Below are 16,617 nucleotides of genomic sequence, written 5' to 3'. Positions count from 1 at the left end.
GTATACAAAAGAAAGATATATAAAGTAAAATACAAGTGTTATAGATTGTACCAAAAAAATAAAATGGAAAGGCATGACACGGGCTTGTACACTTGCTCTCAGAACTGTGAGCAGACGTGCTAGCCACTCTTCCGCCGTTCCGCCCCTTTATTTGAAGTTATTTGGGGAAAAAGGAAGTTTAATTCATCTTAACAATTGGAAAGTTGCCCAACTCTTTCATTCCAATGAGGCTTAAATTTGAATGATGTTAGGTAAGCACACTGGTCAACTCATGTGCTCATAGGTGTATTCAAAACTTCAAATATATCATCATTTTTGCATTTAAACTTTTTTTTTTTTTTTTTAAACAAAATACGATCAATCCCGAGTTAACAATGGATTGTATGTGCTTGACAGCACTAGTATCAAATTTAACAAAATAATGACAGATTTTTTTTTTTTCTCACAAAAACAAAAATGCGAGTTAATTACAAGTTAGCTATGAAAAATGCAATTAATCGTGATTATAGATTTCTAATTATGACTTCTCAGATTGCGTAAACGTCAATTGCTGAGTGTCACAGAAATATGAAATGACTTAACCCCAAGAAATTATCAACCAGGAAACAATGAAATCTGGGTTTTCCTTTCCAACATGTCTGCAAACAAGGGGCATGGAGAGATAGAAGGTTAAAAGGGCTTGAAATAATAGGGACAGCTTTAGGGGAAGTGTGATGAAGGGATGGTGAAAAGAAAGGAATAGGAAGAAAGAATGGGGACTAAAAAAGAAAGAGGGCATTAATTTAGTGCAGTGGGAGGAATCTGAAGGTTACTGAGCTCTCTCTGCCAGGCCCTCCTGGGTTGACTGATGCCTTTGTGTAGGAGCCAGAAAACACACACACACACACACGCACACATAGTATTCAAAACCATCCATGAACTCGGAAGTATGTTGAAGAGTTTGTTGTTGAAGGATAGTTTAATAAAATAAGGTGATCATTAATGTTTTGTTAGGCCCACCAGTGAAACCAATGCAAAAAGTAATGGCAATATATATCACAATGTTAATTTGTTCCAATATTGTTCAGGCCTATGCCAAACAAAGCTATTCAAGGCATCTGGTGAAAATTCTTGTGTAGTTTTAATATCACCACATAGTATCACAATATATTGCAAATCCCCCCAAAATCGCAATGATATTTTTTTTTTTCAATATAATTTAGGCCTAATTTATTATATATATATTTTGTGTGTGTGTATATATATATATATATATATATATTTTTTTTTTTTTGTGTGTGTGTGTGTGTGTGTGTGTGTGTGTGTATATGTATATATCCACACACACATATATATATATATATATATTTTTGTATATATTAGGGCTGTCAAAATGATCGCGTTAACGGGCGGTAATTAATTTTTTAAATTAATCACGTTAAAATATTTGACGCAAGTAACGCACATGTCCCGCTCAGACAGTATTCTGCCTTTTGGTAAGTTTTACAGCAAGGCTTTTTGTGCTGTCTAACAGCGAACTCTTGTGGTCGCTTTGCGACATGGTTTATTGTTTTCTTGTCAGTTCAATATGGCTGCACGATGTCTCGGGCTGTCGCCTACGTTGTAGTGTTGTGCTTATATGATCCTTGGACAAGATTTGTCCGTAAGTAAAGTTGTTGTAAAGAATGTACATATTATGTTAGTAAGCAAAATGTTACATTTTTTTTATGAGACGCTTTTTGTTTATGTTTAATGAACCTGTATAGTGTGCTAAGCTAACGTTGTTGCTAATGCAATGCTTGTGTACTTTTTTTTGTAGTTTTACGACGGTCTAAAGAGGACAATGGTTTAAGGCCATTTTATTAATAAATCAGATGAAGAAGGGAGAAGTCTAATTATTAAGGCGTCGTTCACTAGCTGTCTAGCTTTGGAAAAAGTAGACGCTTTGGAGTGAGGACAGCATAGACAGATTTAAATGACAGTAGAGTGAAATGCCCACTACAGTCCTTATGTACCGTATGTTGAATGTATATATCCATCTTTCCATTCCAACAATTTATTTTACAGAATATATATATAATTTACAGAAAAATATGGCATATTTTATAGATGGTTTGAATTGCGATTAATTGCGATTAATTACGATTAATTAATTTTTAAGCTGTAATTAACTGGATTAAAAATTTTAATCGTTTGACAGCCCTAATATATATATATATATATATATATATATTTTTTTTTTTACGTTTTAAGGTCTAAAAAGAAAACAAAATAATACAGAAATAAAATGGCATTGCCAAAAGATGCAAAAATATATATGTTTTATACTCCGCAGTACTCACAGAAAAAGCGGAAGAGGAAGTACTGTAAAAAGTACAGTGCTGTAATGTGTTTTCGAGTATCGGATCAGGACTCAGTATAGGCAGATTCTCAAAATCGTGTGACCTAGACTCTGACTCGGGTGCAAAACTATGCGAAATCCCTAGTCCATACATGACAGATCCAAGATTTAGTCAGGTAAACAATTTACTGTATTTTTCGGACTATAAGTCGCACCTGAGTATAAGTCGCACCAGCCATAAAATGCCCAACGATGAGGAAAAAAACATATATAAGTCACACCGGAGCATAAGTCGCATTTTGGAGGGACATTTACTCGATAAAATCCAACACATAGAATAGATATGTCATCTTGAAAGGCAATTTAAAATAAAAATACAATAGAGAACAACATGCTGAATAAGTGTACAGTGTGATGTTACATGATGCATGAACAACGAAATGCAGACATGAGTTATTCAAAAAACTGTAGCATAAAGAACATTATAAACAAGTTTGACAAACCATCAGTGTCACTCCAAAACACCAAAAAAACATGTGAAATGACATAATAATGTGTTAATAATTTCACGAATAAGTCGCTCCAGAGTATAAGTCGCACCCACAGCCAAACTATGAAAAAAGCTGCGACTTATAGTCCGAAAAATACGGTACTGAAGAAGTCCTAAACTTGTGTACATTTAAATTGGTGTGCACGTTCTGTTTTTCCTGTTTATGGTTACACGTGGTCATCTGCACGATGCGTGCACCTACGATGTAGATGCTCAGCTTTTTCTTGTCTTTGGATATTTATCTCAAAAAGCTTGTACGTATCCTAACTCATGTTTTTGTGTGTGTAGGAGTTGACGGCAGTGCTGAGTGTTCCTGTGGGAGAAACCACTTCACATGTGCGGTCAGTGCGTTTGGTGAGTGCACCTGCATACCAGCTCAGTGGCAATGCGATGGAGACAACGACTGCGGGGACCATAGTGATGAGGATGGATGCAGTGAGTTGACACAACTGTTTTTATTTCTTATGAGCCCCATTCCTCTTCTACTTCTTTAGCTGACAATTATTTACATGATATTAAATCAACATTGCTTTGAAGAACAATCATACAACCTATGTGAACAACAATTCTTAAACCTGCTGGGTTAGTCTTTTGAGAAATTCCTATGCAGTGTAACCTTGAATCATCATGTACTGTATATTACACGCAGATATGTTTGTTTTTGTTGTTTGCGCCAAACAATCCCTAGATAGGACAACAGTTTTGTCATCTTTTTCCATAGTAACCATACCAACTGACTGCTTCCCTGGTGCTTATATGTTTGATACCTGCGCTTCTGGATAATGATAGCAAGCTATGCACATGTTCAGGCAGTCAGGCCCTCCAGAAATAAAAAGAAAAGAAGAAAAAGTATAATTGGACCCATATGCACCCCATCATCACCAACACTGAATGGTTCACTGGTCCACGTAGTGTTGCATTTGTTCATCAGAAAAAAACAGAAGCACTTCGCATCGGTGTATGTGACCTTGCAGTACAAGTGTCTGCCTGAGTGACATTCTGTGCCAAATGATGTGTGATTTGAGGGAAGTCTCTGAGACATTGATGGTTGTGAAGAGTATGTCAGTTGACAGGAGCATATCTTCTTCAACTTCTAAAATTGGTGTATCAGTGTGAAAAATAATCTCCCCTCTGATTTGCCACTTTGGAAATCAGTTTAATTTAACTTTGAATTTTTAGGATGCAATTATGCTCAATTTCCATCTATGTCTGTCATGTTTCACTACTTAGAAACTAGGAGATATAAGGTTAAGAGTTATCGATCTGTAGCCAGTTTAATCCCTGATTGTCACATATTGATCTACTGTGTGTTGTTTATTCAAGAAGACACGTGGAAGCAGTTGAAAGATAGGCAGATCTTTCTAAATCATTACTACAGTCTAGCTTTATCAGTTCTCTGCCCAGTTACTTTGCACTCAGTCACAGCCCACCCCATTTAGTCAGAATGACCAGTGCCACAAATAATAAGTTCTAAAAATCCAAGTGAGCTCCAATAGCAATGTTAATTAGAGTAATTCTGCAAACACTGGCCACACTAAGTTATATTTTGTCTCTGAAACTCATTTTGCTCTGGGACCCAATAGTGAAACCAAATGAAATATTGTTCATCTATAGCAGGGTTCACTAAATCTGGACCTCGGTGCCACTTTTCCTGTCGTGTTTTCCACATCTCTATCCCCAAACACACCTGAATCAAATGATTGTCATCAGCAACCTCTCCAGATGGCTGATAATGATCCTGATTATTTTGATTCAGATGTGTTGGAGGAGGGAGACATGGAAAACACGACAGGAAAAGTGGCACGAGGTCCGGATTTAGTGAACCCTGATCTACAGTAATTATTTTTGTTGTACTATGTTTACACAAATGATTCTCAAACTTAAAGGCTAAGCAGCATATCCCAGATCAAATAACATTTTGATGTGAAAAGTAAAAAAAAAAAAAGCAGATCTTGTTCTCACTCACTGCAGACAAAATAGACTTCTCCATGATGATGATATTTGGCCTATCAGTACCTTTTGGTTGACAAATAAACCTACTCTACTATACTGTATATTACAGTACCATCGGGGGCTGAAATGTGGTTTTAGATTGTTGGCGCTTCGAAGGAATCCTACAGCAATCATTTCTGTCTGGTATTTGAGCTACTTAGTTTTCACCTTATTTTTTTTCTTTATAGTCTTTTCTATAGTGGTATCTTTGGGTTTCCCAAATTAGACTGCTTTCCTTTCATTCAAAAGTCTAAAACATAGCTTACAAAAGGTATAAACTGTGTCGTGTTTACATTGATGTGTTGTGTATATGTATATTCAGTGGTTGCGTGTGTGTGTGTGTGTGTGTGTGTGTGTGTGTGTGTGTGTGTGTGTGTGTGTGTGTGTGTGAGAGAGAGAGAGCGAGAACTAAAGGCATGTGTGGCTGTGAAAGTTGAGACCCAAAGTGTCATATACACACAGACATCTCTTCTCAGCATATTTTGAACAGCGTGATTCTGTAACTTCTTAACGGTCGTTTGAAAATGCACATTTATGTCAATTAATCTATTTTGAGGGGAAAAAAGCCGCTATTGTTCTGTATCACACAAGAGGAATGTGGAATGTCTCTGAAGCTCCCCCTTGTAAACTTTGGATCTAATTACAATGTGGGAATCACATGGAAATTGTGTAGTGCAGACCTTTGTTTTTTTATGTCAGCTAGTGTAGAAATGAGAATTTATGCTTCTGTTCATCCAGATAAAGTTTGATTACTTTCTTGAGATCCCCAAGATGAAAAAGAGAGTCAATGAGGGAATTTGAAGAACATTACAATCTTTTACAAGTATAGGATTTTAGTGAGCTAAAGAACAAGATAAATGACACCCTGGGAGCACCATAGTAGTAAAGTTGAGTCAAGGTAAGGAGGTAATGGCTTTGGTGCTGACTCTGACCTTATCTATGACGATATATGTTGACAGTCAGCAAGTAAAAATGGAATACGTCTTACCACCTCTCATTATGAGTTTGTCGATTTAGGTAATCACTTAGCTGCAATTGAGAATGTTTTGAAAAACATGATTTTGAGCTGTGGGCACCAGTACATAGGGTTGTATCAATTTAGTCATGTTTGTTGAACTCAATGAAACACAAAATTGTGGCTTTACGATTATTTCATTCGATATGCCTGCAACTCTTTACTGCCGAGTATTATTACTGTTATTGCTATCATTACTTTACTTAATAATTTGGAACGCTGTATTAGGTAGATTATCCCCAAAATTTACTGTTGTCTTCTTTGGTAGTTTAGATTAAAACAAAATCCATGTTATTAGTAACACTGTAGAAACAAGCAAACTTAACTGAGGGTGATTTATCAGCCTGTCTACCATCTCTTATCTGAATTATGTTTTGTGAACTCTTTTCAGAGTTCAAATTAATAAATTATCTCAACCAACTCTGATTCAGAATTTTCAAAACAGAATATGTGCTTTAATAACATTTAAAGGTGTATACTATATATCTTCCACATTATTGCCATATGTATCCTGTTGCCAGTGACTCCCTAGATTTGCACATCATTCAAATTTATTTGGACTTGTTTTGGTTAAACTGATGTAAGCAGAACATGATCTGTAGAAGGATTCCTGCTGAGGCAAAAGGATTATAGAATGTTAGTGTAAATGTGTTCAGCTTGAGTGGTATGATATATAAAGGTACAGAAATGGGAATACCTGAAGATGTACATTTCAGTGTGTAGCCTTTTTCAAACACAAATTGTGCAACATTGCCATAGATATGGGCCTTCTATGATCTGCAATGCTTGTTTTTACAGAAGTCACAAATAACAGCAATTTACCACAGGTCCATGTGCAAATGTTCTAACCTGGCATTCTAAAACGATAGCCTTTTAAATCACTGCTGGAGTAGCCTGATATTATTGTATAAAGATGTACAGGGTGCTTTTGTCTGTGATATATTGCATTTAGTTTGTGCTTTGTCGTTAGCTCACACAGGTTTGTCATGTTTGAGTTGCACCATAAATTCCTCAAGGGTCACAGTTCAACTCCCATTGCAGACCCTAAAAAAATGAAAGAAATATGTTAGTCTACTTACTGACCACTCTTGAGTTTTACTTGAACAAGGAAATAACCTTCCTCCAACATTAGCTTGAGATATGCAGTGCTGTTTGTGCATTGCTTTCAATTTTATTTTTTTTAATTTAGTACATATTTGCTGGAAGACAAAACAAGACTTGTTTGAAGAAGATTTATTAGGAAAACATGTTATGCTAAATAAATAACTTAAAGTGCGTACGACATGAGAAAATAAGTCTTAAATAGGATTATTATGTGAATTAGAATCAAATATTTTGATACGATTCGACTATATACAACAATTTAGCAAAGCGCATGTGACGAGAAATTAGGCTTTTAATTTGCCGGTTAGCCACGCCTACCTTTATAGGGCTCTAGCGTCCCCAACAGGTGCATGACGTCGGCAGAGTCACAATTTCATCTGATTTAGTATGCAGCCCATTGAGAGGGAAATATTCACAACGAGGAAAACGTGACGAAGAGAGCCGCAAAAGGTCATTGTTTCAGTCTCTCTACTCCAATATTTTTACAAGATATTCTTTTTATCCAAGTATTTTCCCCAATAGCTAAATGAATGGCCTGTCATGACAAATAACAGTCTTGTGCTAAATGGAATATGACATTTTTAAAAAAGGATCTATTCAAGACGACATGGCAAAATTACTCCATAATGGTGAAAACTGTCGACTTCACCTTTACTGTTGCACCTCCCGAACGATATTTTATACCAACTAAATCGGGCTTATGTCATTTCCCTTCCCCGGCTTCGGAGAATGTACACAAACCAAGAGGCATGACAGCTAGCCGACATGCTAACCCAAAACGAGTGATGTTTCAAAGTCTTCGAAGCGGAAAATCACACATAACTAGCCCGGATCATTTCACATGACGACTGGGTTGTCGATTGTCTTCGCCAATTGGCAAACCACCCGGCGGAGAGCAATTTACAGCTCGTTCCCCTGCTACTACGGACAGGAGAGCTCCCCGGGGAAGCAGCTAGACAATGACTGCTGAACAAACCGGCCGACGTTGGAGGTGCGTGTAGCTGCCAAATGGTCAACACGAATATGGGAAAATAATGCTTTACTACACGACGAAGTCGTAAACAGAGAAACTCAGTGGAGGAGGGCAGCTGCAGTTGTTGTGCTGCTAACATGTGCAGCTAATGTGTATGTGGAGAGCTTTTTACTTGCCCATCCATGATCAAACGTAAGTAGTCCTTTATTTAAAGAAATTGTAGTGTTAACTTTGTAATCGCTGTATTCGCGGCTATTTTTAATTCAAAGTTGCAATTTCTGATCGGTTGGAAAATTTACCAGAACGGGCACACGAAGAGGGGAATAAGCTTAGTATAGTGCTCTCCTGGCGGGGGGATGTGCGACAAGCCGCCGGTCATCAGCCGAGGGGACAAGGAGCATGTCAGCCACAAAATGCAAGCCACCTACATATTAAAATGTTCGCAGTATTTGACATAATACAAAACACAATGTTTAATCACCTCCTCGTAAGTCCCATGGTGCCACAGTAATAGGGCTTGTTTTGGCCAATATCCACCGGTGGATGGGAACCTTTTGAATCTCCAAAAAAGCGCACACGCCTCTCCCTCATACAGAAAGATTTTTCTGGAGCTGTTTGGCTGGCATGATGCGAAAAATAAACAAATTAATCCACAAAATCAGCTGAATCCTTAGTCCTTCTCATACAACAGTACGGCTGTATAGTGAAGAGGACTCCTTCCTCCGTACACGTCACAGCGCCCTCTTTCTCAATTCGAGAATGTTGCCGGAAGTCACTTATTTTCATGGCGCGGGATTAGAAAAAATTAATATAGCGATCGCTTCCAAACACATCCAATCGATCCATTTCATTCAGGAGCATAAAATACCGCGTTTATTATGAAATAAACATGGTTTTTCGTGTCACAGGCACTTTAAATTTCACTTCAATGTAGATTTCTTAGACTAATTTATTTTATCGTTTTTAGACTTGTTAACTTTACAGTCCTGATGCTAAGATTTGTTTCATAATGAAAAAAAAAAAAAAAACTTAAATTGGACTTAAATTGTCCTTATCATATTAATTGGACTGCGATTGGCTGGCAATCAGTTCAAGGTGTACCCTGCCTCTTGCACGTTGTCAGCTGGGATAGGCTCCAGCATCCCACGACCCTCGTGAGGATAAGCAGCTCAGAAGATGAATGAATGAATAATAATAGGAATATTTGATATCCCTATGCAGCATGATAGAATGTGGAGAAAGCCTTCGTAACAAGTATGTGCTAATGTGCTCCTACAGGCTTAAGGCTTTAACCAGTTCGCATGTAATACTCATTGGATTGCAGCATCGTTGCGTAAACAGTACGCTCATTTCCAATCGATTTGATACCAAATATGACTATTTTCTGACCAATTAGAAAGTTGACTGGATTTTAATCAAGTATTTTTGTGTGTGTGTCCAATATAAACCCTTATACGCAAACCCTCTGTTAATGTTTTTTGCTTTAGGGTCTAACCTTTTTAATTCCGCATTCACGGACCGTAACAGATTTGTTGGTTCATCTGAGGACTTAAGTTACTGATTGCAGCTAATAGATTGGTAAACAATACACATACTATTAATGTAGAAAAAAAAAACGTGGTCCTTGTGATGTTAATGTTATTAAACAGTGTGGTCTTGAATGCTACAGTACCTACATGCAGCGAATGTGCTTTAAGTACAAATAACAAAAAACATCTATCCAAAAACATGTATTATACATGATTGTACTGTCCTCGCCAAGACGTTGGAGCTAAGTCCCAGCTAGACAGCGAGCTCAGCTCTAAAAATGAGACACCTGACGTCCGTGTGGTTTGCTGACGTCATTCAGCTGCTCATGACACCAAAACTTACAGAATTAAACTAAAATAAAAATGAAATTAAATCAGTGTCATCTTCAGTAAAAGCAATTCAAATTTGTGTTTATAAATGGCCACTGATGCAGCAGTAACAATCCCAACAAACGATTAACGTGTATCAGTTAACATCCGCACATCATCAAAAATAATCACATAAACTCACCCCAAGTATTTGACCATGACTAAAAACGCACAATAAACAGTACAAAAGGTGTTATATACAGGTGTTGCCTCTGTGGATGCTTCACAAGCAACAAATGTGCGCACAGGCTTTCTTTCTCCTCTTTCTCACTCGGCCGTGTGACTTCTTCGTCAAATTCGCTGTCCCTCGTGTGTGCGCGAGTGCTCTTCTTTGTGTGTACATGCGCTCTTACTTGCGTGTGGAAGTACTACATGCTCTAAGCTTCCTACGCCAAAATAAAAGCATGCAACACAAGACAAAAATCAACATTTAAAAAAAAAAAAAAAGACTGGAGACAAATCGGCGGATGAGACTCCTGCGCCGTATAGTCAAAATCATATAAGTCGGGTACGTCGTAACTAGGGCTGCAGGTATCGAATATTTTAGTAGTCGATTAATCGATGGACTAGTTAGTTTGAATAATCGAGTAATCTGATAAGGAGTATGAAAATTAAAATACCTGAGCTGAGCTTCAAATGGTAGAATTTTTTTTAAAATGAGGATCTATGTACAACAAAAGAACAATTGGCTAACTTCCATAGAAAAATTCCGCTAGCTTAAATGCTATAAAATGCTAGTTTTTTTTTTTATACAGTGCTCTTAACAAATGGTTCAGACACATATTACCGCAAAAAAACGGCTAAATATACCTATAAACCAAATTATGAATGCAGTAAAAAAACATTAACTCAAACAAAAACTTACGTTGGTTTTAACAGGGAGCGATTCGATTCGATTCAGCCATGTGAAAAGAGGCAGACCAGAGGGCAGTGTATCCACCCTAATCAATAAAACTAATTGCAAACACTTTCAAAATAAACCATTAAAATGCCACTTTAATTAAACGAATACTCGAAGCAACAAAATTAGAATATTTTTTTTCTGATCGAATACTCGAGTTAATCGATTAATCATTGCAGCACTAGTCGTAGCTGGGGTGTTTTATTAGAAGTACTTCTGACATGATCCAGCATCATTACTACTACTCTTACTACGGTATTCTGGATTTTTTTCTTTTTTATTTAAATCTCAAAGAGTAAGGCCCGGATCTCCTTTCTGATGTTGGAGCAGCAGTTCACAAACGTAGGTCATATTGAGACCTTGTGTTTAATTTTGCGTATTTATTATGGCGATGCATGGCAGCGGACCCCCATCATGGGAGAGCGACAGCCCCCAACCTCAACAGCGCAAGCAGCAATCACTGGTGCTCAAACAGGAAACCGGGACAGAGGGGACAGAGACTGGGGCAAGAAAAAGGAAGCCTAGACGCCCCCTCAACCCGCAGCCATCGGTCCAGACTCCAGAGGAGGAGAAAGCCATGCCCCAAGAGCTACGCCGTAAGAAAAGTGGTACCCACCTACCGCCCTATTGTGGTTGCCAGGTTTCTGATTGGCAACCATTAACCCCACATCGTGAAGGGATCGTGAGGGGAGGGCAGTGAGTTAAAAAAGGAGAGCTTGGCCAGGGAGTCGTGGGGCAGCAATGGGGAATTGCTTCCCCGTCGTGTGATCCGCCTGCCCCTTGCCGTAGCACCCCCAAAAGTGTGATATATGTGGTGCAATAAAAAAAGGTGCGGGATAGGCGGGAAAAGCGATGGGCAGGCACATGACTGGATGCTGACTCCACCATTCTGTCAGATGCATTAAAATTCTGCATTAAAATCGGGGGAGCTGGTCAGGAGCCATGCAACCCCATTCCACTCCCCTCAAAGACCCTAAACGAAAATGTAAGTTCTCGCAGTGTCAGATATTTACATTCAAAACTGAAGAGTGAGTGATGTAAAAATTCATAGGTGTTTTTATTGGACTTAAATCAATTCTTTCATTTGCACTATGTCATCAAATGAAGTTGAAGCAAATGCAGTAGTATTTCTATACGCAGGTGGAGGTGTTGGGTTTCTTTTATTGTCCTCTTGTTTCACCTTGAGGTAATCAGATTTGAATGTGGCAATAAAGCTGTTCACTGCACCTCTGTCTTGATTCAATTACTTTGAGGTTGAAACTTTCCTGCCACAAACTACCCCTGTCCAAAAGTACTCTGCTTTATCCATTGGCTTTAAAATGTATCATAAAAACCATTGGGCTGTATTGAAATAGACGGGAAACTAGCAATTATGAGACCATAAACTCATCGGCAAATGTTGATTGAGGTCTGTCCAGTTCTTCTGCGCACTGTGTAGTTACTTAGTCACTAATGCCAGTCGATTTTCCTTAAATATGAGCCACTGGCAGCTTGAACGTTCTGTTTTTCCTCAGATCTTTTATGTTAACATTGTTCCTACAATGCAGCATGCATGCATGCACCTTAATGTATTCATTTCCAGCCTTTTGAAGTAATACCAAACAAGTCAATGTGACTAAAGCTGTGTGTGTGTGTTTTTTTTTTTTTAAATAATACCGAGTGACAGACATTATCAAAAACCCTGATTGTAGAAATTTGTAGTCACAGTTGCGTTTTTTCTAGCTTTAGTTATTTTCTTCCATTTTTTTGTTCTTGCAATAGTCAGATGTCCATCCACCTACTGCACATGTAAACCTGTGTTACCCCCCAGTTCATTTTCATTGCTTAGTCTTTTTCATAAATGACCCTAATTCAGCACAGAGTAGAGAGAAGCTGCTCCCGCCACTGGCTGAGCTGAGGCTTATGGGGTTTTCAGGTGTGGGTATCCAAGCATCCTTCCGTTTCGGAAGATGGACTCTAACCCCAGTCTTCGCGCAAGCTGCAATCAGCGGACCCCGATTCTTACTGAATTGAAGAATACTCGCGTACCTATCCAGCGCTAAACAAAATCCTAGGAAACTACAGGATAAGCAACATTATATTCACATTCATTTATTATCCATATCGTTTATCCTCAAAATGGTGCTAGAGCCAATCCCAGCTTACTTGGGCAGGAAGCAGAGTTTACCATGACTGGATGCCAATCACAGGGGACACAGAGACAAACAATCATTCACACCTATGCACAATTTGGAGTGCTAAGTTAACTAACAATGCATGTTTTTGGAATGTAAAAGGAAGCCAGAGTACCTAGAGAAAAGCCATGCAGGCATGGGAAGAACATACATAATCCACACAGGTAGGCCAGTGCCCGGGAATGGAACCCTTGAGCTCAGAACAGATCATTTATCCAACTTTTTGTTCACTTATGACACATTTCATGTTTGCAGTTACATGATTCCATCTAGGTTCTGTCTCCATTCGAACGAAGTCGCCATTCCGTGTGAAAATGATGTAGTATTCATGCTTGGCCCTAGGGGGCAGTGTAGTTTTACAAGGCGACAGCCAATGATGCACTTCCTTGACAACAACCTCCTCCGCCCAGAAGACAACATATCCGCTCACTCGAAGCAATGGCGTCCACACGTTTTTTTCTTTTGTTACATTAGGCACAAAAATGTTACATTAAATATATTAAAATTAGATATTACGACATTCCACCATGTTTGCTGTTTTGAATGTTTAATAGCACCGACTGCTGATGTCATCGGAGCGAGAGTGTTCCATTTACAGTGGTACCTCTACATACATTAATTCGTTCCAGGACCTTGTTTGTAAGTCGAAATGATCGTATGTCGAGCAGGATTCTCCCATAAGAATACATTATAATTCCATTAATTCGTTCCGCAGCCCAAAAACCTACACTAAATTCTTAATAATTACTGATGTTACTATTGCAAATATCAATTACAAAGAGCAAAACAAATACATTATGAATAAAAATCGGAATAATAATATTATATTACTAATTATAATAATAATTATAATAATACCTGTAATAATGTAAAATAACGGGTTCTAACACTCTCACGTGGCTGACGTGAGCCTTACTTTCACTTTGCTTACTTACTGCGGGGGACACTTGGTGTGTTGTGTTGCACATATTGATGGAATAAATAACTAGAAATCTGACGAAGCTGGCGATTTCTTTGGCGATGTAACCACAATAATAATTGCCACCTTAACTTATAAAGATTGGCGAACGGAGTAGGACCGCCGAGATCATGCAGTCTATGGCTGTATTGTTGAGCCATATCATGGATGCGCGCCCCATGCTCATATTTTTTTATCATCTATCCATCTTCATGTCAATGGTAAGGATCACCTTTTTCCTTTTTTTCACCACCTGCACTAACATCGTTGGAACCCATGTTGATTTCTCTCACAAGAAAACCTGCCGTGCATCTGTCTTGCGGGAAAACAAAGAAACTGCGGTGCTGTCATAGATCGTCGTATGTAGAGCATGTTGTCAAATGTAGAAACAAACGGCGAGTCAAATTTTACGTTAGATGTCAAAAAAGATCGTGTGTCGAAGTGATCATATGTCGAGGCACCACTGTACAGTATACGGTTGCGGAGCAAGCCCCGCGATCGAATCATTCCACTTTGGAGGCTTGAATGAAAAGTCTTCGCCTTCCGTTTTCGCCGTCACCATGTAAAAGCAAGACTGTTCCGCAACACAATCGTTGCATCTTGGTGTCACACAGACAAAAAGTCAATTGTAAATAAAATTAATGCAATAAAATAAACTATTACTTGCAAACTATTGGGAGCAAACAGCTTACAGAGTCGACATGCTTTTTTTTTTAGGAATGCCGTTTCTATTACCTGCTCAGATTTTGCATCACAATCGTATTCAGTATGTGCTTCACAGGCCCGTTTTGCTGATATAGCAGACATCAGCTTGGACCGTGCGGTAGAAAATCTGACTTCAGGTAACCCTCAAAAATCAAGCTGGCCCTAGTGACCAGCTAGTGCTTTTGACTCTGCAGTTAAAGCACTGACTCGTGACCGCTGGAGGGTGGTGGCACAGTTCCGCAATCCAAGTGGGTTTTGAACAGCACTCATGATGTTCCACAGTTACAATAACACCAGTTAGCAGTTATACTCTTAACCGTTTGCGCTTTTGTTTTCAACACAGATGAACACGAACGGACGCAGGTTTGAGAGAAAAACAATACATTAGCAGCATTTATAATTAGCATTTAAAGTGATCCTCTGATTTAAATACATGTAGGCTCTAATAAACTGCAATTGTTCTCTTGTACTAAAATATGTTGTTAGAAACACATAAAATGTTAAATCAATGGCAATATTTTATAATATTTAGTCCATATTTTGACCGTTAGTTGGCGCCATGGTTTGCGGGCTCGCAGTGATGACGTAATTGATATCTTTCCGAATGTGTAGCGTGTTCAACAATTGCTTATTGCTGCCTAAACTCGCGAAGTAAAATGCCACGATGTGCTGCTTTTGGATGCAATTTTCAGTCAAATGGAAAAAAGGGGAGTGAAGTGAGTGGTCAAGGTGGAATTATTATTTTTAGTGAATAAATGTGCATAAGTGGAAGCTTCTCCCCCTTCTTGGTCCCTGTATGCATGTATCCTACCCACCACGCGTTACAACTGGCGCCCGAACATTTTTTCTGGATCCTCAGTGAAGTAATGGTCCCATCGCGTCTGCAATAATGGTTTTGGATCTGTCCATTTATTTTTATTCGTCGGTCCCACAGGGGCTTTTCGGATCCGTCTATTTTATGGAATCGACGGCCTAATCGCGGCTGCGATATTGCCTTGGAATCGGTCTAATTCCTGGATCGTCGAGTGAGTAAAAAACGCGGATTTGGATTAGTATTGCTGTCTTTTTTGTTGACTATTCTTCGTGGGAGTTTTCCCCAAATCATACTAAATAATTAAAGCACTATGGCACGCTACAGTGACGACAGTGACTCTGACGTGGACCTTACAACAATGTTGGAGTTCGTCAGGGAATGCGTGTTTGTGTACTGCTGAGCTCCCGAGTGAAGAGTGGTCAAGGTGGAAATATTATTTTTTGTGAATAAATGTGCATATGTGGAAGCTTCTCCCCTTTCTGGTACTTTTATACACGTATCCTAGCTACCACGCGTTACAATGTACAAGACCTGGATTACACGAGGTGTGCTCTTTGGCCTGTACTGTATGTAAAGCACACACAGCTCTGGATGCTAACAATCTACATAATTATATTGGGAAAACGTTTGAAAATGCAATATGCTTACCTTGAATATCTGCTAATAAAACCGGAGTTCCCGAATCCCAACAGCATGCACTCTCGCTCTCAACCGGGGTTCCCAACAGGACTCTCTCGCATCACCAGTTTTGCTCAAATTTTGTCTTATCAGGTATTTGCTGCGCGCATTTTTCCCTGAATCTTGTCTTGTGAACGACCGACTGTGCTGTCCTGTTCTTCACTTTTCAGATCTGTTTCAAATAGGAAGGGTAGAACTGACGACATGTTGGGAAAGCTAACGAGTGACAAGCTGGAATTTCGGCATTCGGGGCCAGTGACGTCACGCACTGCGATGTAACAAGAATGCCGACCTATCACTTAAAATAATTTTACAAACTTTATTAAAACAAAAACATTAAGAGCGGTTTTAATATCAAATTATTATAACTCATACTAACATTTATGTTTTAAGAATTACTTGTCTTAAAAATAGAGGATCCCTTTAATAAAATAAATGACATTGTCCAGGATCCAAAGAAGTAGAGGAGGTCTGCTAAAGCCCATCAAACAGAATGCTGCTAGATCCCAAGGAAAGAAAAAAAAAACTGCTGGGA

The 16,617-nt window shown here is 38.7% G+C and overlaps 1 protein-coding gene across 3 annotated transcripts in view; it reads left to right on the top strand.

Moving 5' to 3' along the window:
- Nucleotides 1–16,617, top strand: part of lrp4 (low density lipoprotein receptor-related protein 4) — a 160,566-nt gene that overhangs the window by 81,688 nt on the left and 62,261 nt on the right. For all 3 annotated transcript variants that reach the window (XM_057832435.1, XM_057832430.1, XM_057832440.1), the window contains exon 2: nt 3,159–3,305. In XM_057832435.1, coding sequence (XP_057688418.1) covers nt 3,159–3,305 — 147 coding nt within the window. The remainder of the gene's footprint in view (nt 1–3,158; nt 3,306–16,617) is intronic.

This window comes from Corythoichthys intestinalis, chromosome 1 (assembly GCF_030265065.1).
Source record: "Corythoichthys intestinalis isolate RoL2023-P3 chromosome 1, ASM3026506v1, whole genome shotgun sequence".
Taxonomy (NCBI): domain Eukaryota; kingdom Metazoa; phylum Chordata; class Actinopteri; order Syngnathiformes; family Syngnathidae; genus Corythoichthys; species Corythoichthys intestinalis.
This window is presented reverse-complemented; position numbering and strand designations above follow the sequence as displayed.